The sequence below is a fragment of the Bos taurus genome, chromosome 21, assembly GCF_002263795.3.
Source record: "Bos taurus isolate L1 Dominette 01449 registration number 42190680 breed Hereford chromosome 21, ARS-UCD2.0, whole genome shotgun sequence".
In the NCBI taxonomy this organism is placed as follows: Eukaryota; Metazoa; Chordata; class Mammalia; order Artiodactyla; family Bovidae; genus Bos; species Bos taurus.
This window is the reverse complement of record NC_037348.1, coordinates 65,090,768-65,115,423: the sequence shown is the minus strand read 5'-3', so window position 1 is coordinate 65,115,423 and position 24,656 is coordinate 65,090,768. Positions and strand designations below refer to the sequence as shown.

The following is a 24,656-nucleotide window of genomic DNA, read 5'->3' as shown; positions in this document are numbered from 1 at the left end:
GGTCATCCCCTATGCTAGAAACTCTTTAGGGCATTAGGGGTGAAGAGTTGCACCACAGGGAGCAAGACGCTGTGGAGGAGGGAGCAGATAATAAGCAAATTTGCACATGATGTGGATGTCAGGCTGGCAGAATCGCCCATACATACAATTGCATTACCATTTCAGTGGGAGATTATTTCTTCGAAGAAGAAAAGCAGGGGAAGGGTAAATGTCGCCTCTCCGTCATTCTCTCTCTCCTTCTAGAAATCTCATTAGGAGGATGTTGGGTTTCTATTCCTGCTCTTCAGTTCTCTTCTACCTGCCTTCGTTTCAACAGAGGTTTCCCTCCCCACAGGTGGCTGTGCTGTTTGGCATGTGAGATTTCAGTTCCCCAGCCAGGGCTGGGACTCTGCAGTAGACACAGAGATTCTTAACCACTGGCCTGTGGGGGAAGTCCTGAGATTGGTTGCTGCTTGTTTCTTTCTTTTTAAAGAAAAAATGTGCACTTACCCATCTCTTGTGTGTTTATTTATTTTAACAGGTTGGAATAGACCTTTATGTTTCCTGGGAGACATTACTCTCTTTCCTCAATCCAGCTCTCTTCCCCCACCTGGCTCTGTTTTCCCATGTGTGAAGTTCCTCCCATTCTTGGGGTGAAAAGTGCAAGTGTTAGTCGCTCAGTCGTGTTGACTCTTTGTGACCCTATTGTAGCCCAGTCTTTTCTGTCCATGGAATTCTCCAGGCAAGAATACTTGAGTGGGTAGTCATTCCCTTCTCTAGGGGATCTTCCTGCCCCAGGAATCCAGCCTGGGTCTCCCGCACTGCAGGCAGATTCCTTACCATCTGAGCCACCAAGAAAGCCCCTGGTTGCCCTTTTTTCATGGAGTGATTTCCCTCGGGTGTTGGCTGGCTCTGAGTCACGGGCTGATAGACTGCTGGCTTTGGGGAGGGCTGGGAGGTGCAGTGTGGAATGCATTCTGGCCTGTTTTCTTTTCTTTTTTTTTTTAAATATTGCCCCTGGCCCTGCGCAGGATGGAGTCCTTGGCAGCATCATACGGGTGCTCCTTGGACGGGATCTCCAGTACAGCCGGAATGGAGCGCTGGTGGGCGTCAAGGGCGTGCCGCACCATCTCTGCAATGTACTGGTTGATAAGGATGATGCCGATGTCATCCCGGTTTAGAAACTGCCGGAAAGTGTCTTCGATCTCATTGATGGTAGTATCCTTCTCCACCACCAGGAAATTAGGGTGGCGGTTCTTGTTAAGCTCCCCTATGCCGCCCAGCAGGAAGCCAGTCACAGTGTCCTCGTCTCTGATCACCGCAATTAGCTTCCCCCTCCCCGCCATCCTCACAGACCACCCGAGATCCTCAGCGACTGCCGGGTGTCACCCTGGCCTGTTTTCTGCAAACATGGGGCGGCGGAGGACTTCTGCTGGGACAGCAAGCACTGTGTTAAGACTTATGGGCCTAGGTGCTTTCTGCTCCTCACAGGCAGCTGAAGACGCCGAGCACCCTGACCAAGAGCCTCTGGTCAGGGTCCCTCCTGGGGGTCAGTGAGCCCCTCTACTGGGGCTGGCGCCCAGCTTAGAGGAAGTGGGGGCTGAAGGAGGTGCAGGAGTCATGGAAGAGTGGCTGGCCTTGTTGGCTTTCTTTACCACCTGCAAAAGTCTCTGTTTTCCAAAGCTGTTAGGGATTTAATAACAACAATTACATATATATGCATACACATATATATGCATATGTATGTGTGTATCTGTATATGTAGGTATGTATAGGTATATGTGTATATGTATATTTTATACACTTCATTTTTATTTTAATTAATTAATTATTATTATTATTATTTGCCACACTTTGTGGCATGCAGTCTCTTAGTTCCCCGATCAGGGGCTGAACCTGTTTTCCCTGCAGAGGAAGAGAGGAGTCCTAACCACTGGACACCAGCGAGGTCCCTACACTTCATTTTTAAATAAACTTAACATCCGGTTTGCTGCTGCTAAGTCGCTTCAGTCGTGTCCGACTCTGTGCAGCCCACCAGGCTCCCCCGCCCATGGGGTTCTCCAGGCAAGAACACTGGAGTGGGTTGCCATTTCCTTCTCCAATGCATGAAAGTGAACAGTGAAAGTGAAGTCGCTCAGTCATATCCAACTCTTAGCGACCCCATGGACTGCAGCCTACCAGGCTCCTCTGTCCATGGGATTTTCCAGGCAAGAGTACTGGAGTGGGGTGCCATTGCCTTCTCCGAACATCTGGTTTAGATTTACAGAAAACCTGTGAAGATAGTATTGATGGTTCCATAGCCTCTACACCCACTTCTCTTTATAAGATATTAATATAATCTAATGTATAATAAAAATGAACATTTTTAATGTTAGTACATTGTCATCAACTGAAGTCCATACTTTATTCAGATTCCTTTAGTTTTTACCTAATTCCCATCAGGATCCCACGTAGGACACCACATTGCAAGCAGATATGCAGTTTCTTTCATTTCCAGGAACTGAGATGTGGTGAGCAGGCTAGGGTACGTGTTCTGAGTGCATTCACCGTCTTGAAGCTGAGTCTCTGTGGTCCAAGCTGACCTCGGGGAACTGGAGATTACTCAGGAATGGAAAAACCTTGTTTAAAATTCAACATTCAAAAAATAAAGGTCATGTCATTCGGTCCCATCATTTCATCACAAAGAGATGGGGAAAAAGTAGAAAGAGTGGTAGATTTTATATTTTTGGGCTCCAAAATCACTGCAGACTGTGACTGCAGCCAGCCACGAAATTAAAAGATGCTTGCTCCTTGGCAAAAAAGCTATACACACCTAGACAGCGTATTAAAAAGCAGAGACATCCCTTTGCCAACAAAGATCCATATAGTCAAAGCTATGGTTTTTCCAGTAGTCATGTAGGGATGTAAGAGTTGGACCATAAATAAGGCTGAGTGATGAAGAACTGATGCTTTTGTGGTGTTGGAGAAGACTCTAGAGAGTCTCTTGAACAGCAAGGAGATCAAACCAGTCAATCCTAATGGAAATCAACCCTGAATATTCATTGGAAGGACTGATGCTGAAGCTGAAGCTCTAATCCTTTGACCACCTGATGCAGAGAGCTGACTCATTTGAAAAGACCCTGACGCTGGGAAAGACTGAAGCCAGGAGGAGAAGGGGATGACAGAGGATGAGATGGTTGGATGGCATCACTGACTCAACAGACATGAGTTTGAACAAGATGGTGAAGGACAGGCAACCCTGGCGTGCTGCAGCCCATGGGATCACAGAGCTGGACATGACTTAGCAACTGAACAAGAACAAGACTGAAAGTCATGAACTTTTATTACGCTGCCAGGTCTCTCTCCAGTCTGTCCTTTGACTTGTCCCCTTTTCGGCCTCAATTTTCTCATCTGTAAAATGAAGCCTTTGGGCAAGTGGCAACTGGACAGGCGGAGTCCTGGGGTCCATCTGTGAGTGGTTTTCTGATCTCTGTCCTGGGCAGAGGGAGCTGGCAGGCATGGTGGTGCCCAGAGGGCAGAGCTGGGACCCAGATCTCACTGGTTGTAACATGGGGCTGACATTCCGACTTTGGGCTTTTAAAGTCGAAGATCAGGGGCGTGTCCCAGCTTTCCTGCTTATTCTGAAAAGTGAAAGAAAGTAAAAGTGTTCATTGCTCACTGGTGTCCGAGTCTTTGCGATCCCTATGAACTGCAGCCCACCAGGCTACTCTGTCCATGGAATTGTCCACACAAGAACCCTGGAGTGTGTTGCCATTCCCTTCTCCAGGGGATCTTCCCCACCCAGCGGTTGAACCTAGTCTCCTGCATTGCACGAAGATTCTTTACTGTCTGAGTCATCAGGGAAGCTTATTCTAAGGCTCTCCTTATCTCTGAACCTCGGTTTACCCATCGGTAAAGTGGCCGCTGTTGGGATGACTGCTATGGCTCCCTCTGGCTGTGAGCAGAGCAGGTTGCCCTGGGAGATGCTGAGCTCTCCGCTCCCAGAGGCGTGCAAGCCAAGAAGATGACACTGTTGGGTGGCGCAGGGGGTGGTGGTGACCCAGGGCTCTAAGCATGTCCCTTTTGGACAGGGAAGCCAGCTTGCGCACTGGCCCATTTTCCGACCCTGGACTCTGGGGCAGGTGTCCGGCTGCCGCGGTGTGCCCACATAGCTGCTTCCCGTGCCATCTCAGGCTAGGACTGCCTCTGGCCCTAGGCTGAGGGTGGTCTGCCAGATATACTCCACCCCTGGCCTCAGACTCACAGGAGACCGGGGCGATGCTCGCCATCGTTTCCTCCTGCTTGGTGGTGCCTCTGACTTCCAGGTCAGTCTGCTTCCCCAGGCAGCTCCTGCAAGTCGGGCTCCAGTACACAGGGCACACCACGCAAAGTCCCAAAGGAGCAAGAGGAGGACGGGGGGATCCCTGGGAAGGAGGAAAATGAGTCCTGTGCCCCGACTCCCCCCAAACCAGACTCTCCATTCTGACAAGGTTTAGGTTCTTCCAAGTCCCAGCCTTTGCATCTTCCATTGGCTCTACCGCCAATGCCCTTGGCCTTCTTTAGCTGTTGAACTCCTACTCACCCTTTGAGACTTAATACAAAAACCCCTGGACTGTGCCCTGGCTGTACCAGGACCTACCTGTGTCCGGCACGTATCATCTTGAGTTGTAACCGGCCTCGTCGGTGCCCCTGTTCCTGTCCCTGGCTTTCCCTGAAGGTGGGGATGGGGCTGACTCATCTCCCTGAAGCTGCAGACGCCTCATCACCTGCCCTCTTCCTAATTGCGTGAAAGGAGTGGGTAGGGGCAGGGTGGATCGGTGTGACGAACCTTTCCAGAGCTCCTTCTGTGTTTGTTTGCTTTGGCTGCAAGGCGGGGCATGCGGGCTTGCGGGCTTGCCTCCACGTCTTCTGCAGTGGAACCGCGGAGTCAACCCCTGGACCGCCAGGGAAGCCTCCCCTTCTTTTCACTTGCACAACGCAGCCGTCTAATCCCTACCCTCCAACCCCTGCCCTGGGCCGGGGGACGGGGCGGGGGGACGCTCCTCACCGGCGGGTCCGTCGGGACAGGGGCGGCGGGAGCGCAAGTGGCTCTGGGCCGCTGAGAGAACAGGCGCCCAGCCGCGATGGAGCCTCCGGGAAGCCGGGGACACGGGCGTCCCCGTACACCCCGGGGTCCAGGGACTCCCCCGGGGTCACATTGACAGCCCATTTTCCAACCCGAGGCAACTGAGGCGCCCAGAGGCCCCGGGACTCACCTCCGCCCAGCCCGAGACCCCGCCCCCGAGGGCCTGCCCCTCCTGCTGGCCCAGGCGCTCCACGCCCCGCTCGAGGCCCCGCCCCTCCTGCTGGCCCAGGCGCTCCTGGCCCCGCCCCCGCGCCCTGAACTGGTCCTCGCGCGGCGCAGGACGACAGGTGCCTCGGAGCCGAGCCCTGCGCAGCAGCTGGGCGCTCAGAGCCGCGCTCCCAGCCCCACCATGGGCAACAGGGCGGGCCGCAGCGACTTCGAGTGGGTCTACACGGACCAGCCTCACACGCAGCGGCGCAAGGAGATGCTCGGTGAGCGCGGGCCCCAAGTAGGGACAGCCCTGGGGCAGTGTGGTGTCCCAGGTCAGCCCGAGCCCGGGGAGGCGTCGCTCCTGCGCGGCCCGGATGCCCAGCAGGCCTTCTGAATCAGAGGTCGGGGGCTCCACTCCCCGTACGGCAGCCTCCGCGGCCCAGGGTCCCCAGCTCTGGTCTGAGACTCCCTTCGCGTCTCTGCCTCTGTCCCGAGATCGGGGACCCGAGGACCTGAGCCCAGATCCGTGCGTCGGGGGAGCGCGTCTCGGCTACTCCATCCCGGCTGTGGGACGGGAGCCCCTCCCGGGACTCGAGGCGCACAGGTCAGTCCCAGGGACTGTCTTTGTGAGGGATGCGCCGCCCCCGCCCGCGAAGGCAGCTCCGTGGCCACCTGTCGTCCACCGCACCCTGGGCTCCCCTGTGCGCCGAGCGCCAGGTCCCGGCGGCCCCGCCCGAGAGGCCCCAAGCCCAGCCCCCAAACCGGGCTTTAAGGCAGAATGAACTCCTCGAAGGAAGCAAAGCTGAACGAGAGACAACTTATTTAAAAACAGCAAACAAAGGCTTACCAGAGTCTGTCCTTTATTTTGTAGCCCAATGTCCGGTGGCCCCTCTCTGTTATGTAGTGTCCTGGAAAGTCATTTTCACTTACATGGTCACCCATCCTGTGGACTCGCCCACCTGCGGGCTCCATCAGTCTCTCAGAAGGACCCAGAATGTACGGTTCCTTTACCCACGATAAGGGGTTCAGGGACTCGCACCTGCAGAGCAGCTCCTGCCCGGTGCCACCAAGTCGCCTCTGCAGCCGGATCGGCTTCCAGCTGAACACGGTCCCTCTCCCTAAAGTCGGCCACCATTCCACACCCTCACCCACAGCTGCAGTTGGCAAAAGTCTTTAATCTTTGCAAAACAGGTGACAAAACAACAGTATTTCATTATGACTTTAATATTTGATTTGATGACTGCTTTCAATGTCTAATTGGTCATTTAAATTTGTGTTTTGCTTTCTCTTGGGTTGGTGTTTTGCTTGTTGGGCTGTTAGAGCTCTTTGTATCGAGGTTTTTAACCCTTAGTCTTATACAATACATTGCAAATCTTCTTCCCTTTATAATCACAGGAGCTTTTTTTTTTTAAATGCATTTGAATAGATTGGATTGTTTCTTTAGAATTTTCTCTTTTGTGTCTTCCTGCTCCACCCCAAGACTAGGGAAGTATCTTCCTATTCCTTTTAAACCTTTCAGACACCGGATGCACTGAGTGGTTAATGCAGGGCTGTGCCCTGCTGTTGCTGGGGTTCCAGGGCCTGGAGACCCCTGGGTGGGTCTGTGGGTCTGTGGTTTTCTCCTATGAGGTGAGCGATAACCCTGCACTGTGTGTGGCCCCAGCATCGTCTGCTGCACTTGCGAACTTCCTGCAGGTGGCGCAGAGGGTCCTGCAGGGTTGTGTCTCCTTCCCCTCCCTGGGCTGTCCCCGCCGTCCCCCCCTTCCCCTTACAGGACTCACTGCACACCTGGCCCCAGGTGGAGAAGGCTGGGGGATGTAGCCTGGCCCACAGAGGTGCCTGGAGGGATGCAGACACTCTGGACTGTAGCCTTACTTCCCCAGTCTGCATAATGGGCACAGTCATCCTATCTGGCAGAGTGGGTATGAGGATAAAAGGAGATGTTGAGTGAGAAGGTGCTCCAGCATGGTACCCAGCACGCCAGGACGTGGAGAAGGATTCCTCTCCGAAGAGAGAAGCCACGGGCCCTGGAACCAATCCAGGAAGCATCCTGGACAGGATGACTGGGAACCCTGGAAGACCTAGAGAAGAGGGCGGCGACTTGGGCCAGGGCGGGGACAGCACAAGCTCTCAAGGGCTGACTCTCCAGGGCTCTTTGCAAATTCCCACTCTGCACTGGATGCTGCGGGTTCCTCCCCACACAGCCAGTTTTGAGCTAACGAACTTGGAATGTGTCTTCCTCCCTCCCTCCCAGGCATTGCAATTGTTGTTCCTCCACCCCGGAGTCCTTCCTGCCTGCCCTACTCGCTGGAGCTCAGCTCTCCCTCCTGCAGGAACAGCCCCCTCCCGGCCTGGGTTGAGGGAGAGTGCTCCAGTGGGATTCCCCTTCCAGCCCTTCAGGTCTTTTATCTCTTGGAGGCAGGTTTCCAGACCTAGAAGATTTGTTGACCTTGATTGTGAGCCAGGACCACACCCACTCATCAGCTTTGTGACCCTGGGCGAGTCAATAAGCTGTTGAAGAAACTGAGGTCTGATTGAGTTAAACGGGTTAATTGTAGTGCTTTGTTTGTGGAGGGCTTCCCTGGTGGCTCAGAGGGTAAAGTGTCTGCCTGCAATGCGGGAACCCTGGTTCGATCCCTGGGTTGGGAAGATCCCCTGGAGAAGGCAGTGGCAACCCACTCTGGTACTCTTGCCTGGAAAATCTCATGGATGGAGAAGCCTGTAGGCTAGAGTCTATGGTAGGCCCCAGTCTATGGGGTCCCAAAGAGTCGGACACGACTGAGCGACTTCAGCCACTTCAGTCTGTCTGACTCTTTACAACCCCATGGACTGTAGCCCGCCAGGCACCTCGGTCCATGGGATTCTCCAGGCAAGAATACTGGGATGAGTTACCATGCCCTTCTCCAGGGGATCTTCCCAACTCAGACGTCTCTTATATCTACTTGCATTGGCAGGCGGGTTCTTTACCACCAGGGAAGCTCAATCCTGGAGTCAGAACCCAGGAAGTCCTTGCCTATAGAGCCAGCTGCAGTGCTCTTTGTGCAGGACCAAAGTCCACCTCCAGATCCTGCCTGGATGAAGGAGACATGCCTCCCAGGCCAGGGCTGAGGTTCCCTGAGCTGCGAGGGCAGGAGCAGAGAGCCAGTGGGGCTGTGTCCTGTCGGAGATCAGAGCCCAAGCCAGGCACACCCAGAGGAGTAAGAGGCAGCGTTTGAATTTGTCTTTTCCAAAACAAATAGCTTTGTGATTTTTTGTTTGTTTTTGTGTTTTATTTATGAAAGGGCACACAAAAAATAATCCAAGTAAAACAAGGAAGTAAGGCTCTGGCAATTGTTGGCTTATTTGCTTAGGAAAAGCCTTTGCTGGGGCTCTCTCAGTGGCAAGTGGTTAAGCCCAGAACTGAACTGGCTGACAAGCTCAAGGGAATTCATGGAGACCACAAGAGAGGAGGGCAGGCTGGCCACAGGGCCGTTCTCTCTGCCCCTGATCCTGCTTGACCCGCCTTCTCCACGTCCGCCAGGTGGGCTGCAGCCTGCATCCACCCGGCTCTGAGATCCCACAGAGGGAACAGGCGCCTCCTCCCCTTCTGCCCTGAGCAGTGCGTCCTCCCCTTGAGCCAGCTCACCTCTGGCCAGAGCTGTGAGTCCTCTAATTAGCCAGTGGGCAGGGGCTGTGATGATGGGCAAGCCACACAGCATCACATTGTGAGGGCAGAGGGAAGGGATGCTGTGCTCCGGCCAAGTTGGCTGGGGAGGGAGGGGCGCTTGGGTCCACGGCCACACAGACAGTAAGTGATCCCCAGGGCCCTATTTGACCTGACTGTGTCCTTCCTGGCTCGAGTCCTCCAAGGCAGCGGTCCCCAACCTTTTCAGTACCAGGGAACTAGTTTCATGAAAGACAGTTTTTCGCTGGACCTGGGATGGGGTGGGGTTTGGGGATGATTCACGAGCACGACATTTCTTGTGCACTTCACTGCTATTATTATTACATCAGCTCCACCCCAGATCATCAGGCATTAGATCCTAGAGGTTGGGGACCCCTGCTCCAAGGGTTTCCCTTCCTAAAAATCTCATCTCTGCTCTGTGTCGACACCCCAGTACTCTGGTACTCTTTCTCCCTCGCTCCTGCTCTCTGACCACTCAGTGGAATATAGCTAGCCCTCCATCTGCCCATTTCACGGCTTTTGCAAACGCTGTTTGCTCTGCTTGAATTCTTTTTCCTACTCCACCTACTTCTAGGATTCCTTCAAGTCTCAGACTAAATGTCCCTTTCTCAGAAACAGTGCGTGATAGTACATGTGCACATACACATTTTGTTTGGAAATAAACAATCAGTTAGCTCTCTGGGGGAAACAAGAGTCCCTGATTTGCAGATTGGCACTTGTCAGTGTTTGTAACTATTTCCATCGTGGCCAATTTCAAGCTGCCAACAGGCATCGCTGCCCACGTTGCTGGGGAGATAGGAGCATACTTGGGGGGTGACAGCGTCAGGCTGGACTGGTGGTCTACACCACAGTCTACCCAACCCTTGCTCCCCAGCATCTCTAGTTGCTCGTGCCAGGACTATCCGGGGGCTTTATCCTCTTTCCAGCAGTGCCCAGGTGGCGCTGTGGTAAAGAATCCACCTGCCAATGCAGGAGACATAAGACACACGGGTTCGGTCCCTAGGTTGGGAAGATCCCCTGGGGGAGAGCTTGGCAACCCACTCCAGTGTCCTTGCCTGGAGAATCCCATGGACAGAGGAGCCTGGCGGGCTACAGTCCATAGAGTCTCAAAGAGTCAGACACGACTGAAGGGACTTAGCACACAGCAGTGCCAGGGAGCACGGGGCACACAGCTTAATCCTTGCCACTGGGGAGCAGGAAGCCCTGTCTTTTCACTTAGGACATTTTTTTCATTCTTTTCTCTCCTCCTCCCCACTTTTTAAAATTTAATCTTACAGACATTTACATCTTTTTTGCATTTTTTTTAATGCAGGGCGGGACCCTGGGAGGTTAGTCGCCCTGCCCAAGGTCTCCTGGCCAGCCGGGGTTGGGCTTAGGACAAGTCTCTAACCTGGGGACACGGCCCACACCTCTGTCCCACCCTCTTCTCCACCCGGGACCTGAGAAAAGCCTGTCCCCCGTCCAGTCCCTGCACATGACTCGTGGGCAGGCTCTGGCTCACGTGGCCCCTCCCTCTCGTTCTTTCCGACCTCTGTACTGATGTGTGTGCCGCGCCCTCCTGCCTGGCCTGCTTCTAACCCACATTCTTTAATTTGTACCCACTTTTATGAGGCATGACTTACATGCCATAAAATTCGCTCATTATAAAGACACAGTCCAGCGATTTTTAGTGAGGTTACACAACCGAGTTTAGAGCGCTCCCCTCACCCCAGAGGGCCCAGGACCACTTGCAGTCACTATCCTGGACCCACATCCCGATTCTGTCCTGCGAGTTCCCGCCTGAGGGTCACAGGGCCTGGTGTGCGTCATCTCCCGGCACATCCTCGTGGGGACACACCGTGCCCCCTCTCCCGCCTCGGGGTCTGGGGCCTGGCTCGTCCCCGGAGCTTTGGCAAATATTTGTCGATGAATCAGGAGCAGGTTCAGCGGGAGGCAGGTGAGGGGGTGGGGTCGTGACTCCTGGAGGTGCTCTGGGCCCTTTCCCCCTCCCCCCCCCAACCCCCAGTGCCTCCCACACTGACCAGACAGGCCTAGCTTTGCCTTGTGGCTCGGAAACTGAAACCCAGGTGGGAGAGACAGGGCTGGGGGTGGGGGGACAGCTCAGCAGGGCTGTAGAGAAGCCGTGCAGGAGGGAGGGGTGGAGAGGGCTGGGGCGCCTTTGTCGGAGAAGCCGTTGGAAGCAGGGCTGCTTGGCTGTGTGTGTGTGTGGAGGTGGGCAGGGAAGGCACTGCACCCGGAGCAGCGTGTGGGGGTGCAGCAGGGAACTGACAGATGTCAGGGAATGTTGGAGACTAGGGAGTACCTGGTGGGGAAGGGACCCCTCCACCCCGAGCTAGTGGGATCGTCGTGGCACTTGACCTCCCTGGGGGAAGCGGTCAGAGAAGGGACCTCATGGCTGGCCAGTCGGCAGGGCCGAGGTGGGGGCCTGGGGACCACCCTAGGTGCCCACCCCCGGTGCCCGCAGAGGGTAAGGACCCAGCAGCCTTCCCTGCCCGCTGCCACCTGGCACAGCAGAGTTCGTCAGGAAAGCTTCTGGGAACAGCCAGGTGGGCATCCATGGGAGACTGCTCTGTGGGGTTGCAGTGGCCCCGGGCCCAGCCCGGGTCCTCCCTTCCCACAGGCTGCTCCTCTGCTGGGCCCTCAGGGCCTTGTGAACGAGTCCGCCATGTGTGTGAATGTATGTAAGGCATGGAGATTCCCGCCACCGGCTCCTCGACACCTCAGGGCCTGCGGCCTCCTCCCTGTTCCTCAGGGAAGACCCCCACCCCTGGGTGCTTATAGCCCAGGACTGTCAGAGCAGGCGCCTTAGGGACGGAGAGCGAGGAAGCTGGCCCAGAGAGGGACAGGGGCTTGCCCCAGGGCACACAGCAGCTGGACTGAATCAGGCTGCAGTGTGGCTCTCCTGAATGCGGACTCAGGGTTTATCTCTGGGCACTTGGCCCTGATGACTGCAGCCCAGCTTCAGGAAACAGGTCCTCTGGGACTGAAGGATCCTTGGGGACAACGAAGGAGTCAGAGAAAATCAGGTGTGGTGGAACCTCTGTGTGCCCATCTCTAAGATGGGGGCCTGGTGCCCTCCTAGGTGGACTGGTGAGGCCCCAGTGAGTGTGTCAGACGCCGAGCACATTTCACCTGCTGAGGTCCGGTTCCACACCCAGGCCCCGGCTTGCATCCAGCAGGCCCAAAGTCGAGGGTCCTGAGGGCAAGTGTCGCTCTGTCGGCCTTGCCTTGCCTTGCCCGGACCCTTCCCTGGGCCCCCAGCCCTCCTCCTGTGTCGTGCCTGGACAGTGTGACTTCCAGCAGTGACTGCTGTTCATGGCCCGCCGCCTCGGGCCCCACCTGAGTTGCTGCTGGAAAGCCATTGCATGGGTCTGGTTCCAGGTGGCAGTCCTCGCCTGGCTCCAGGCTGCCCAACTGGACCAGAGAACCCTGAGGCACGTGTGTCCTTCGCCAGCTTCTGCGATGCTCTGCGCTGGAGGCCTGGGTGGGCAGCCCTCTCCCCTGCCGTCAGCTGAGATTGCCCGGGGCGGGGGTGTGGGCAAAGCCTGGTCAGGCTGGGCCAGGGCTCTGCTTTGGGGGCTGCCGGGCTCTTGTCCTCCTCCTCGGGCTTCACCCCTCTCCTGGGACCCGGAGAAGATGGAGCCAGTGGCTCTCCCCTCCCCAGCCGCACCCCTGAGCCCTGGAAGAGGCACCCCTCGGTCAGGCCAGCGACCCCACCCCACACCTCCATCCCCTCTTTCTGCTGTCACCCTGCCCCCTTTCCCCCATCTCGACCCCCCAGCCAGCCGTCTCCCCCCTTGCCCTCACTCGGCCTCACCTTCTCACCTGGGGCCCCTGGGGGCCTTGCTAAGTCCAGCAGGCACCTGTCCTGCCTTCCTTTCTCTGACCCTCTTTGACCCCCGCAGTGGGACACCCCAAGCCCACAGCTACAGCTATCCAGAATCTGACTGTGCCCTGTGACCTCGTTAGGCCTGCGTGGCTGGAGGTCCCCGGAACATCTTCTCGGGGAGGACCCCAAGCCTCCCAAGCTCCCCTGGGGCCCGGAAGCCCTGGCATTGAACAGGTTCAGTGTTTGCCATTCCACCTGTCCAGCAGGTGGTAGATGGAGAGTGAACCAGTTTGACCCGCTCACCAGCGCTGCGTGGGTTGGACCAGAGTTGCTGCAGTTCAGTCGCTCAGTCGTGTCCGACTCTGTGACCCCGTGGACTGCACACTCCAGGTTTCCCTGTCCTGACCAGCTCCCGGAGCTTGCTCCAACTCATGTCCATCGAGTCGGTGATGCCATCCAACCATCTCATCCTCTGTCGTCCCCTTTCCTCCTCCCACCTTCAATCTCTCCCAGCATCAGGGTCTTTTCCAATGAGTCAGTTCTTAGCATCAGGTGACCAAAGTATTGGAGCTTCAGCTTCAACATCAGTCCTTCTAGTGAATATTCAGGATTGATTTCCTTTAGGACAGACTTATTGGATGTCCTTGCTGTCCAAGGGATTCTCCAGAGCGGCCCCACTTAGATGGTGCCTTTCTGGGGTCTTTACTGAAGGCTGAGTCTGTTCAGTGAGGCCTCCCAGCTGTGCCACCTCTGGCATCTGCTGCCCACCTGCCCCCAGCTGCTCTGCTGTCTGAACTCTCACAGGGTCTTGCCTGGGCCCCCCTTGGGCTGTAGCACTTGCTCTGCCCATCCCCCCACTGTCCCAGCTTGCTGGGGCGCCTCGCCCGTCTCTCTGGCCTGGACGGGGCTCTGGGCCGTGGGGAGGTGATCTGGAGCTTGGCCCCTTCTCAGATTGCCCTGAGCTGCCCAGCGTCTAGCTTGTGCATCGATCCTCTTCCCGTTGCTCCCAGCAGGTCAGCCAGGCCCAGTGGCATAGTGGTCTGGGAGTCTGGGGCCTGTTCTCACAGGTTAAAGCACGTCTGGGGCCAGATCGGCTTCCACCATCAGCCCATGGCCCCAAGAGTCAGAAACGGGACGTTTTTACTCTCAGGTCAGGAAACTGTGTTTAATAACAACAGTAGTAACAGCTCCTAGGGCTCTGAGCCATCATCCCGGGCTCGCCACAGTTTGGATGCGGGGGAGCGGGGGGAGCAGGCATCACCCCAATTTCCCGGATGCGGAGACCTAGGCCGGGGCAGTGTGCAGCCAGGACTTAGTTGGCCAGGGTCGGGGCCTGGGGACCGGGCACTCCTGCCCGTGTTGGGGCCACGGCCAAGCTGAGGGAAGCTGGGTCCTTGGGGAACTGTAAGGAAAGCAAGAAGTGGGTGCCAGGCCAGGCAGGGGGGACCCCCAGGGCGCTCCCCTTTGTTCCACTCACGCAGGACTTACTGGCCTTGTTCGACAGACGGGGCACTGGGGACTCGCCATTCAAGGTCACAGCCCTGGCCTCTGAGCAGCGCAGGACTGGCCTGTTCCTGGGCCTGGATCCCTGAGCTGGGGTTCTGGTCCCTGCTGGCCCAGAACTTGCCAGGCTGTGGTCACCTGGAACAGGTATGGCCTGCCCTGCGGGCCTGGCCTCCTTCCAAGGGGAACGGGGCAGCGGGGGTGGGGGCAGGCCCTGTAGAGGCTGGTGGCCCCTGGCCACCTGAGTCAGCTCCCAGGTGTGTCCGGGCAGGTAAGGGCCCAGTCCCTGATTGCTCAAGGAGGGAGGCTGGTGCCCAGAGACCCGGCCCTGCTGGTCGGGAGACTGGTGGAGCCCGGCGGGGCCTGTGGCCCCAGTCTGACATCCAGGTACGCAAAGGCTGGGGACCTTGCATTTGATGAAATGCAAGCCCGGGCTGTGGGTGAGAGCTTCCCCACTGCTGCGGTTGCAGGCGCATCCTTCTGGCCCCGGCTGTCATGCAGACACCTCTTCCTCCCCTGTTCCACCCCGCCGTGGCCGCTGGACCCCCTCCCCAGGGGGTCCCTCTCAGCCCCCCACCGGAGGCACCCATCTTCCTGGGGAACACTGAGGCCCACCCTCTGACATGTCCCTGCTCACCCTGACCCCTTCTCAGGGCCGGAACGAGCTGGAACGAGGCCTGCCCCCTGCACCCCCTCCCGAGTGGGTCCCACACGCCAGCCCCCACCCTCCGGCTGGGTCCTTGGTTTTCCTGGCCCTTCCCGGCAGGGTGATGCTGGGTTCACGCCATGCTGGCTGGTCTGCCTTGGCCAAGGCAGGCGGGCCGTGTGGCCCTCGATGGACGGGGCAAGCATGAGTGGCCACTGTGCCCAGCGCCAGGCTGGGCAGAGGTGGAGCCTGAGGCCATGTGGGCTGCTGGAGCCCTGGGCTTTCCTCATCCGCCGTCCCACTGCTGCGAGTCTCCTAGGCCTGCAGACACCACACTTGTGCCCTCACGGTCCTAGAGGTCCGATGCCTGACCCGGGTGTCATGGGGCTGCAGTTTCCTCCGGGGGCGCTGGCGGGGGAATCTGTACCCTGGCCTTTAGAGCTCCTGGAGCCGCCTGCTTCCCTTGGCTCGCGGCCCTTCCTCGTGGCCCTTCCGTCGTCACAGCCAGTGAGGGAGGTGGAGACTTTGTGCATCCTCGAACCTCCTCTCCTGCCGGCTTCCCCGCTGTCCTCAGCCTGGGGTGATGCTACCGCTGGGATAACCCAGAAGCTCCTTGCTGTTGTGAGGTCTGCAGACCAGCACCCTGGGTGCCGTGGAAATAGGGAGTAGGAGGTGGGCATCTTTGGGGGTGCTGTTCTCTGCCCCCCCAACAGTTGCCAGTCTCTCCCTCCACCTTGGGAGCTGGTTTCAGGCGGCAGGGCCTTGCTCTCCTGTCCCTGCCTCTTCTTCTGCCCGCTTGGGGCAGTGGGCATCACATGGGGGCCTCTGGCCTTCCTGGGGAAGCCAAGTGGCCTCCCACAACAGGGGGATGACCCACGTGGCTGCTGCTGGGCCACGTGGGCAGGCCTGGGAGGAAGCACCCACTGGCCTAATCCCACCACCCCCAACCCCAGCATCCCCATCTGCGGGGAGCAGCCTGGTTGCCTGTTAAACCTGCTGGGTCTCCATGTGTTGGCCGCTTGTCACAAAGCACAGATTAATCTGGGTGCCTGCTCCCAGCCAGTCAGCCCGAGGCTCCGTATCTTATCTCTCCATCCTCCCAGTGGCCTGTTGATGGTTCAGAAAGGAACCCTTGGAGCTGAGGTAACCTGCTTGGAGCTGGCATTTTTATTTTTTTACTTTTTTTCTATTATGGGAAGCTCTAACATAGAATCTGTCATTCTAACCATGCGAGCTGTGCTCAGTTGCTCAGTCGCGTCCGACTCTTTGTGACCCCATGGACTGTAGCCCGCCAGGCTCCTCTGTCCGTGGGGGTTCTCCAGGCAAGAACACTGCAGTGGGTAGTCCATCCCTTCTCCAGGGGATCTTCCTGATCCAGGAATGGAACCGGGGCCTCCTGCATCGCAGGCGGATTCTTTACCAGGACACTACATGCCTTCCGGTCACTGCCCCGCCCCCCGCCCCCAGCCCCGGCAGCCTCTGCTTTCTGCTCTGTGAACTTGCCTGTTCTGGGTACTTCACGTAAGGGGAACCATGCAGTCTGTGGCCTTTGGCTGCTCTCACCCTGCGTAATGCCTTCAAGGTTCATCCTATTTTAAGTTGCCTGGGTCAGTCCTTTATTCCTGTTTTTGGAGGAAGAGGTGCTGGTAGTTTATTCGGGAGTCAATTCCCAGGAGCAGGATTAAGGATGCTGACCTTGTGAAGTGGGGAAGTCAGAAAGTCAATATAAGGAATTTTTGTTTTCCCGTAGCCCCCAACTTTACTATTTGAATATTTGCAACTCTGACTCTATACATAAGTTTTAATTTCTTACAAAACTCTACATTCCATATTGCTAGGTCACTTTGCTGTCCATCTCACATCACATTTTCATCAAGAGGTATTTCCCCAAATGACAACCGGCCTGACTGTGTGCTTGCTGTTGTTGTTTTCAGTTGCTAAGTTGTGTCTGACTCTTTCAACCCCATGGACGGTAGACTTCCAGGCTCCTCTGTCCATGGGATCTCCCAGGCAAGAATACTGGAGTGGGTTGCCATTTCCTTCTCCATGTAAGGATTTTTTAAATTGAAGTATAACTGACCTATAACATTATATTTATATTACCTTCAGGTATACAACATAATGATTAAAAAAATTTTTTTAATGGAAATACAGTCGATTTATAATGTTTCACATATACAGTAAAATGGTTCAGTTATATAATATACATGCATATAAATATATATATAATTTTTTTACATTCTCTTCCATTATAGATTATTACAAGATATTGAGGATAGTTCCCTATGCTTCACAGTAGGTCCTTGTTGATTATCTATGTTATATATAGTAATGTGGATATTTTAATCCTAAATACCTAATTTATCCCTCCCCCCAACACAATGATTTCATGTATTTCAAAATGACTCCCATAAGTCTGGTTAACATCTGTCATCTTACAGTGTTACAATTTTTTATCTTGATGAGTTGATGAGTTCTTGGATGACAAATTCCCCTTTTTTTTTTCCAGTTTTGAGATGTAATTCCCAGATAACTTAAGTTTAAAGTGTACAGCATAATGGTTTGATATGTGTATATGCTGCAAAACGATTACCGTAGTAAGTTTAGTTGGCATGGGATGACGAATTCTTGGTGAGAACTTTCAAGACCTGCTTTTGTAGCTGTGATCACCATCCTGGGTATTACGTCCCTATGTCCTGCTTGTTTTCTAACTGGAAGTTTCGTTCCTCCCTGAGGCCGAATAATATTCTATTGTGTGGCTGGACCTCATTTTTGTTTATCTGCTTATCAGTTAATGGACACTTGGGTTGTTCCTACTTTCTGGCTGTTGTGAATAGCTCTCTGAACATGGGTGTGCGTGTTATCTATTGTGTCCCTGAATTTAAATTCTTTAGGAGTGGAACTGCGTGGTCTTATGGTTAATTCCATTTTTAACTTTACGAGGAACCTTCCGATTGCTCTCCGCAGCGGCTGCACCATTCTGCATTCCCACTGGCAACATACAGACAAGGGTTGCTGTTTCTCCGCAGCCGTGTCGGCACCTGTTATTTTCTGGTTTGCTGAGCGGCTCGGAGTCGGGACCGCACTGTGGTGCTGGCGGCACCCTGGTGACTGACGATCGAGCATCTTCTCACGTACTTAGAGGACCAGGTGCGCGTCTTTGGAGAAACATCTATTCAAGTTCCTTTGCCCATTTTTCATTGGGCTGTTTGTCTTTTTGTTTGGGGGTTGAATGAGATCTTTATACATTCTGGTTATTAGACCCTCTTTCCAGAGCTGGAATTTGAACCTGTTATGAACGCTGCTCCCTTCCAACCCCACCTGGGGATGCTGTGGTCCTTGGGGGCCCATTAAGCAGGGCTGAGATTTATCATCCATCCTGGGCTTGCTTGTGCTTTCCCAAGTTCAGGTTTGACACTGTGCTGTGACCACCATTCTCTTGGACCTGATTAGGTGGTGTCCTTTGCAGATTCAGGGAGAGCTCTCTGGATCAAAGGACCCAGGCAGTTGTGCGAGGTTTGGAAGCTTGGCAGTGGCCCCAGCGGTAGAGGGAAGGAGCCGGAATAAGAACAGGGGGTGGGGCAGGAGGGCTTCCCTGGGGTTCAGTGGTAAAAAAGTAAGTGAAGGTCACTCAGTAGTGTCCAACTCTGTGAGTCCATGGACTGTAGCCTTCCAGGCTCCTCTGTCCATGGGATTCTCTGGGCCAGAATACTGGAGTGGGTAGCTGTTCCCTTCTCCAGGGGATCTTCTCAACCCAGGGATCGAACCCAGGTCTCTCACACTGCAGGTGGATTCTCTTAGCATATGAGCCACCAGGGAAGCCCAAGAACACTGGAGTGGGTACCCTATCCCTTCTCCAGGGGATCTTCCTGACCCAGTGATCAAACCAGGATCTCCTGCATTGCAGGCGGATTCTTTACCAGCTGAGCTATCGGGGAAGCCCCAGTGGTAAAGAATCTGCCTGCCAATACAAGAGATATGAGTTCAGTCCCTGGTCCCAGAAGATGGTACATGCCATGGAGCAACTAAGCCCGTGCACGACAACCATTGCACCTGTGCTCTAGAGCGCGCAGACCACAACTACGGAGCCCACACTCCCTAGAGCCCGTGCTCTGCAAAGAGAAGCCGCCACAACGAGAAGCCTGGTACCATGACCAGAGGGTAGCCCCTGCTTGATGCAATTAGAGAAAAGCCCTTGTAGCAACGAAGACCCAGCACAGCCCAAAATAAAGAAGTAAAATTGTATATTAAAAAAATAACAGGGGGCAGGGGTATGATATTCAGAGCCCACCCTGGCCCCCAGCTGGCTGTCTTGAGGCCGAGTGTAGCGCGATGCTCACTTGCTTGGAGCCCAAACCACTGCAGCTGCCAGACGAGGTGACAGCTCGGTGGGAGTGTTGCTGCGTAGGCAGCGGGGCTCTAAGTGCTGCCGGGGGCTTCTGTGGGCTTCCTGGGCAGAGGTTCCAGGACGTGGGGACCCCCACAGCGACAACTGGCATCTCTAGCCGACGCGAGCTGGCCCGCCATCAGGAGCCAGGACCAGTCTGGGGGACACACACCTCGCAAGGCACATCCGGCCCGTGCGTGTCCCTCTGAGACTCAGAGGCCCAGGGAGGGTGGCACCACGGCTACCCAGCGAGATCAGGGCCAACCTTGAGATGGGCTTGTGGTGCCACTGCGGCTTCGGTGGGGGGACTTGGAGCGAGCTTCCCCCCTGACTGGACAGAATTCCTTGGCTCTTGTGTGTTTCGCCTTGCATACCCCCAGGGACAGGCAGCTCACCACCTCTAAAACAGTTGATTCCATTGCTGAGTGGCTCTGACAGGAAGTTCTCTGTGGGGAGGAAGGAGAAGCTGTTACCTGCTTCCCATTCTGAGCGCAAAAGGGAAGCGACTTCCTGGGTCACTCAGAGGGACGAGCAGGCCAAGATCTGACGCTGGCCTGGTCAATTCGAGTCAGGGCCCGGCCTCTGCTGCAGCCCTGGAGAACCTCTTCCCAGGCCAGCCTGAGGCTGCCCAGCTGCTGGCTGGCAGGAGGGGTGGACATGGGCACACTGGAGTCAGGCACTGATGGTCCTGAGGGCGCCTGAACCCTCACTGGCCTCAGTCCCCACCCGTGTGCCCGGGCACTGGCCCCACCTGAGGAACCCAGGGACAGAGCGGACCTGGGGTGGGCACGTGACTGTCCCCTTGAGCGCGCGTCGCCCCTGCCCTGTCCCTCCCGGCCTCTGGACACAGCACCAGCCAGCTCGGCAACCTTGCGCCTGGCCCTGCCTACCCCCTCCAGCCAAGCAGAGGTTTCCAGCAGGTGCTGCCCTCTAGACCAGGGGCCCCGACTCACCCTTTTCTCTCCCAGCTGCTCCTGAAGGCCCTCTTCTGCTTGGGCAACTCCCACTGTCATTGTGTTTTCCCTTTTCTGTTAAACGAAATACAGAAAAGTACAAACGATGTGATAACAAACACCCCACCCCCACCCCAATAAGCATATCCAACGTTTTATCATATTTCCTTCAGATCCTGTTTAAAAGAACTGAAACACAGACAAAGCCAGAGCCCTCCACATTCCCCTCCCCCAGCTCCGCTGCCCCCTCCCAGGGCCCAGACAGTCTGCTGGTGGCCCCCCCCTTGAAGACCCAATCAGGCACAGCACCGCGTGGGTATCGAACAGGCAGCTCCTGGCAGCTGCTTTGATTTCGGGCATCAGAAAATCTGTGATCCAGGCTGACACCTGAGGCTGGTGACCAAGACCCGCCACTCTGGGAAGTCTCCCCAGAGCCCCTCTGGGTGGGGGGGGGGGTGGAGGAGAGTCTGCAGGTGCACAGAGTTTGCAGGACTCTCTGGGTCACTGCCTGGGGGCTTGATGGTGGAGGGGAAAGGCTGGAGGGAGGGAAGAGAGCAGGAAAAATGGGAGGAAGAGAGGAAGGGGAAAAAAAAAAAGAGGAAGGGGGAGGGGGAGAGGAGGGGGAAGGGCGAGGAAGAAGGGGGAAGGGGAGGAGGGAGAGCGGAAGGAAGGGGAGGAGGGAAAGTGGAAGGAGGGGGAGGGGAGGCCAGCAGGGGCGGGGGCGGGGGCGGGGGCGGGGGCGGGGGGGGGAGGGAGGGAAAGCAGGGGGAGGGGGAGGGCCGGTGGGGAGAGGGGAAGGAGTGGGGGAGGGGAGGGTCGGGGGTGGGGGGAGGGTCGGGTCGGGGCGGGAGGGGAAGCAGGGGGAGGGGAAGGGCCGGCGAGGGAGGGGAAGCACGGATTTGGGATCCAGGCGGCCAGTGCCCACCTCACCTTCTCCCCCGCCCTTCCCTGCAGCCAAGTACCCGGCCATCAAGGCCCTGATGCGGCCGGACCCCTACCTCAAGTGGACGGTAACGGCAATGGTGCTGGCGCAGCTGCTGGCCTGCTGGCTGGCGCAGGGGCTGGCGTGGCGCTGGCTCTTCTTCTGGGCCTACGCCTTCGGGGGCTGCGTGAACCACTCCCTGACGCTGGCCATCCACGACATCTCGCACAACACCGCCTTCGGCACGGGCCGCCCTTCCCGCAACCGCTGGTTTGCCATCTTCGCCAACCTGCCCGTGGGCTTGCCCTACGCCGCCAGCTTCAAGAAGTACCACGTGGACCACCACCGCTACCTGGGTGGCGACGGGCTGGACGTGGACGTGCCCACGTACTTCGAGGGCCGGCTCTTCTGCACGCCGGCCCGCAAGCTGCTCTGGCTGGCCCTGCAGCCATTCTTCTACACTCTGCGGCCGCTCTGCGTGCACCCCAAGGCCATGACCCGCATGGAGCTGTGCAACACCCTGGTGCAGCTGGCGGCCGACGCTACCATCTATGCCCTCTGGGGGCTCAAGCCCATGGTCTACCTGCTGGCCAGCTCCCTGCTGGGTCTGGGCCTGCACCCCATCTCGGGCCACTTTGTGGCTGAGCACTACATGTTCCTCAAGGGCCACGAGACCTACTCCTACTACGGGCCCCTCAACTGGATCACCTTCAATGTGGGCTACCACATGGAACATCATGACTTCCCCAGCATCCCCAGCTGCAACCTGCCCCTGGTAGGCGGGGTCAGGCCGCTGCCGGGATGTGTTGGGGGGTGAGGCGTGGGGGGGTGAGGCGGGGAGGCTGGGGAGGGCTTTGGGCTGCACTGTGGCCTCTTTTTCTCTCCTGCTGACCACCGGGTGGCCACGTTCTCCCTTGTGGTCCCCAGGGCAGGAGGAAAGGCCACGAGGCACATGGAGTGCCTGACTGGAGAACAAGGAGGTGAATTCAGGGTGGGCAGGGGCTCGAGGGGCATGTTACAGTTCAGGCCTCTTGGTTTAATGAGAGCCTGTTTGAGCACAGCGGTGACGGTCACGGGCGGGCTGTGTGTCTTGGGCCCACCCGCTGGCCCTCTCTGTGCCTCAGAGGGTGCGGCAGTAGCACTGGTGTGGGTGAAGCAACCGCCTTTTGACCCTGTCCCTCCTTGTTCTTGTCCCTGCCCTGTGACCCTCCAGGGCCCCCTCATGGCACAGAGGACAGAGAGCCTTGCCCTTTGTGACCCAAGGGGTCTGGCCTGAGCTGTCTCAGAGTGAAGCCTCCAGCCTGGGCTGGTGCCTGCGTCCTGGGAGACCTGGGGTTGGAGAATGTCTAAAGGAGCAAGAGGGGGCAGGCGGGGGGGCCTTCCGCTCTGCTGCTGGCTGGTTAGAGCAGAGGTGCGGTGCCCAGGGAGGCTGGAGGTTGCTGTGTTGGGAATAGTGAGTGTGCGGAGTCTGTGTGTGTGTGTGTCCCTGTGTGTTCACGTGGTTAGGTGTGCCTGTATGTACATGCATGTCTGGGTGTGCCTGTTCACCCACCCACGTGTGTCTGAGTGTGTGTGAGCACTGGTCTGGGTGTGCAGGTGTCCGTACCGTGCCCACCCAGTGACTCCTGCACAGCACCGAGGTCCTGCTCTGCTGAGCACTGTCTCATGGGTGCCTCACCACAAGCCCATGTGACATTTCAAGGTCATCATGCCCATTTCATAGATGAGAAGGCAGAGGCTCAGGTTGGGGGGTGGTTCCCTGCTCCCAGGAAGCAGCAGAGCCAGACCCTTGACCCAAGATGCTAACAGGAGCATCTGGTGTCAGCTGTGACCCTTTACTCCTCCCAAGCAAAGTCAAAGGCTCCCAGCTCCCACCTTTCGGGTCCCCTCATCCCCCTCATCCCCCCTCCCGCCCCATCTTTGGCTCTAAAGCAGGTCCTGCGCACCTGGCGAGTCCTCGGCCGCCTCGGGGGCGGGGGCGGGGAAGGGGAGGCCTTTCCCGAGGTCGGCGAGCAGGGGACGTGCTGGTGTGGATGTAGCTGCTGAGGCTGGAGCACTTCCTGGAGGAGGCGGGCTGAGGGTGTCAGGTGCAGAGGGGGGCAGGGAGCTGGAGTGGGAAACAACAGGTACTGAGGCCAGAGCGGAAGGTGATGGGGTGAGGGCGTGGTGGGAGCCGAGGTCAGAGGAGAGTCTGCAGGTTCACGAGGGCATCTTGTGCCGGCACGGAGGCGCGGGGACAGACCGTGGTTCAGCAGGACTCAGAACTCCGGCCCACCCCAGGGCTCCTGGATCGGAGACTTGGGGTGTGGGCCCCCGGGAAGGAGGGGAGTGTGCATTTTAATTCCTCACCCTACTTGGGGCCGGGGGGGAGGGGCAGGGGGGTGGGAGTGTGAGGAGCTCAGCGCCTCCTGCTGCCAATGGCCCCTCCGCCTTCGGGCAGCGCCTGCGGCCTCCTGCTTGGCTCAGCTGGAGGACACGGGAAGCCTCATCGGGCGGACAGGGCGTGCGCGTGCTTATGTAGTCTGCGTGCTCGCACGTTTCTGCGTGCGTGCGCGCGCGGCCTCTGACCCGCTCGTCCCTCCCCTGCAGGTACGGAAGATCGCGCCCGAGTACTACGACCACCTGCCCCAGCATCACTCGTGGGTGAAGGTGCTCTGGGATTTTGTGTTCGACGACTCCCTGGGGCCCTTTGCGCGGGTGAAGCGGGTGTGCAAGCTGGCGGAGAACCGCCTGTGAGCCCCACAGCCGGCCGGTGCCCTGGGGCCCGTGTGCCCCGCTGGATGCAGGGCTGGCTGTCACCGTCCCACGGCCTAGTGTCCAGAACTGGTTCGGCTGTATTTGGTTCCCGCGCCCTGAGCCACTGCTCACTGGTGGCAGCGGGCACGGATGGCGGCTCCGGTTGTACATGGACCGGTGACCTCAGGCCGGCCCTCCCTTTCAGGGCTGGGCCTGACCCTGCCCTGGGCACTCTACGCTTAAGGAGCAGTCCTCCGGCGTCCCCATGGCCTAAATTAAATCCAGCGTTGGTTTTCAAGTCCCCAGAGCCTGCTTCCCCTGATTGGGCCTGGCTCCCTGCAAGCAGGGCCTGCCCTGTGCCCCCTCGTGGGGACCACACTGAGGCAGCATTCTGGCTGGCCCCAGGCATGGGCAGAGGTCCATGCGGCCCTCGGCCCATGGCCCATGCTCTTGCCTTAGCCCGCCCCCTGCCCTGGTCTGCCTCACCCCTGCTCCAGCTTGAGCCCACACCCTCACCAGCTCAGATGTGAAGATGGAGAAGGTACCACGGGCCGGGGAGATGGCGGGTGGACAGGTGGCCGGACCAAGGGGTGACAGCCCAAGTGAAGGGCAGCTCTGATGGTGTCTCCAGGACGTGGGGCACAGCCTGTCCTGGCTAAGCCAAGGGCTGATGGCACAGGTGAGGGGGAGGCCTCAGCAGCCCCTGGCCCAGGGAGGGCTGTGTTGGGATGGGGGTCTGGGTCTCCCAGAGGCAGGCAGGCAGCAGGAGGGTGCTTGGGTGAG

At 57.3% G+C, this 24,656-nt stretch overlaps 1 protein-coding gene and 1 pseudogene across 1 annotated transcript; one reads left to right on the top strand and one right to left on the bottom strand.

The window, feature by feature from the left end:
- Positions 1-968: 968 nt before the first annotated feature.
- LOC614244 (V-type proton ATPase subunit F) lies at positions 969-1,352 on the bottom strand (annotated as a pseudogene).
- Positions 1,353-5,368: 4,016 nt separating this feature from the next.
- On the top strand, positions 5,369-24,171 carry DEGS2 (delta 4-desaturase, sphingolipid 2). Its single transcript, NM_001076251.2, is given in 3 exon segments — positions 5,369-5,514; positions 21,170-21,912; positions 23,727-24,171. Coding segments are annotated over 3 exon segments (972 nt in total). The 5' UTR covers positions 5,369-5,432; the 3' UTR covers positions 23,874-24,171.
- The last annotated feature ends 485 nt before the right edge of the window (positions 24,172-24,656 follow it).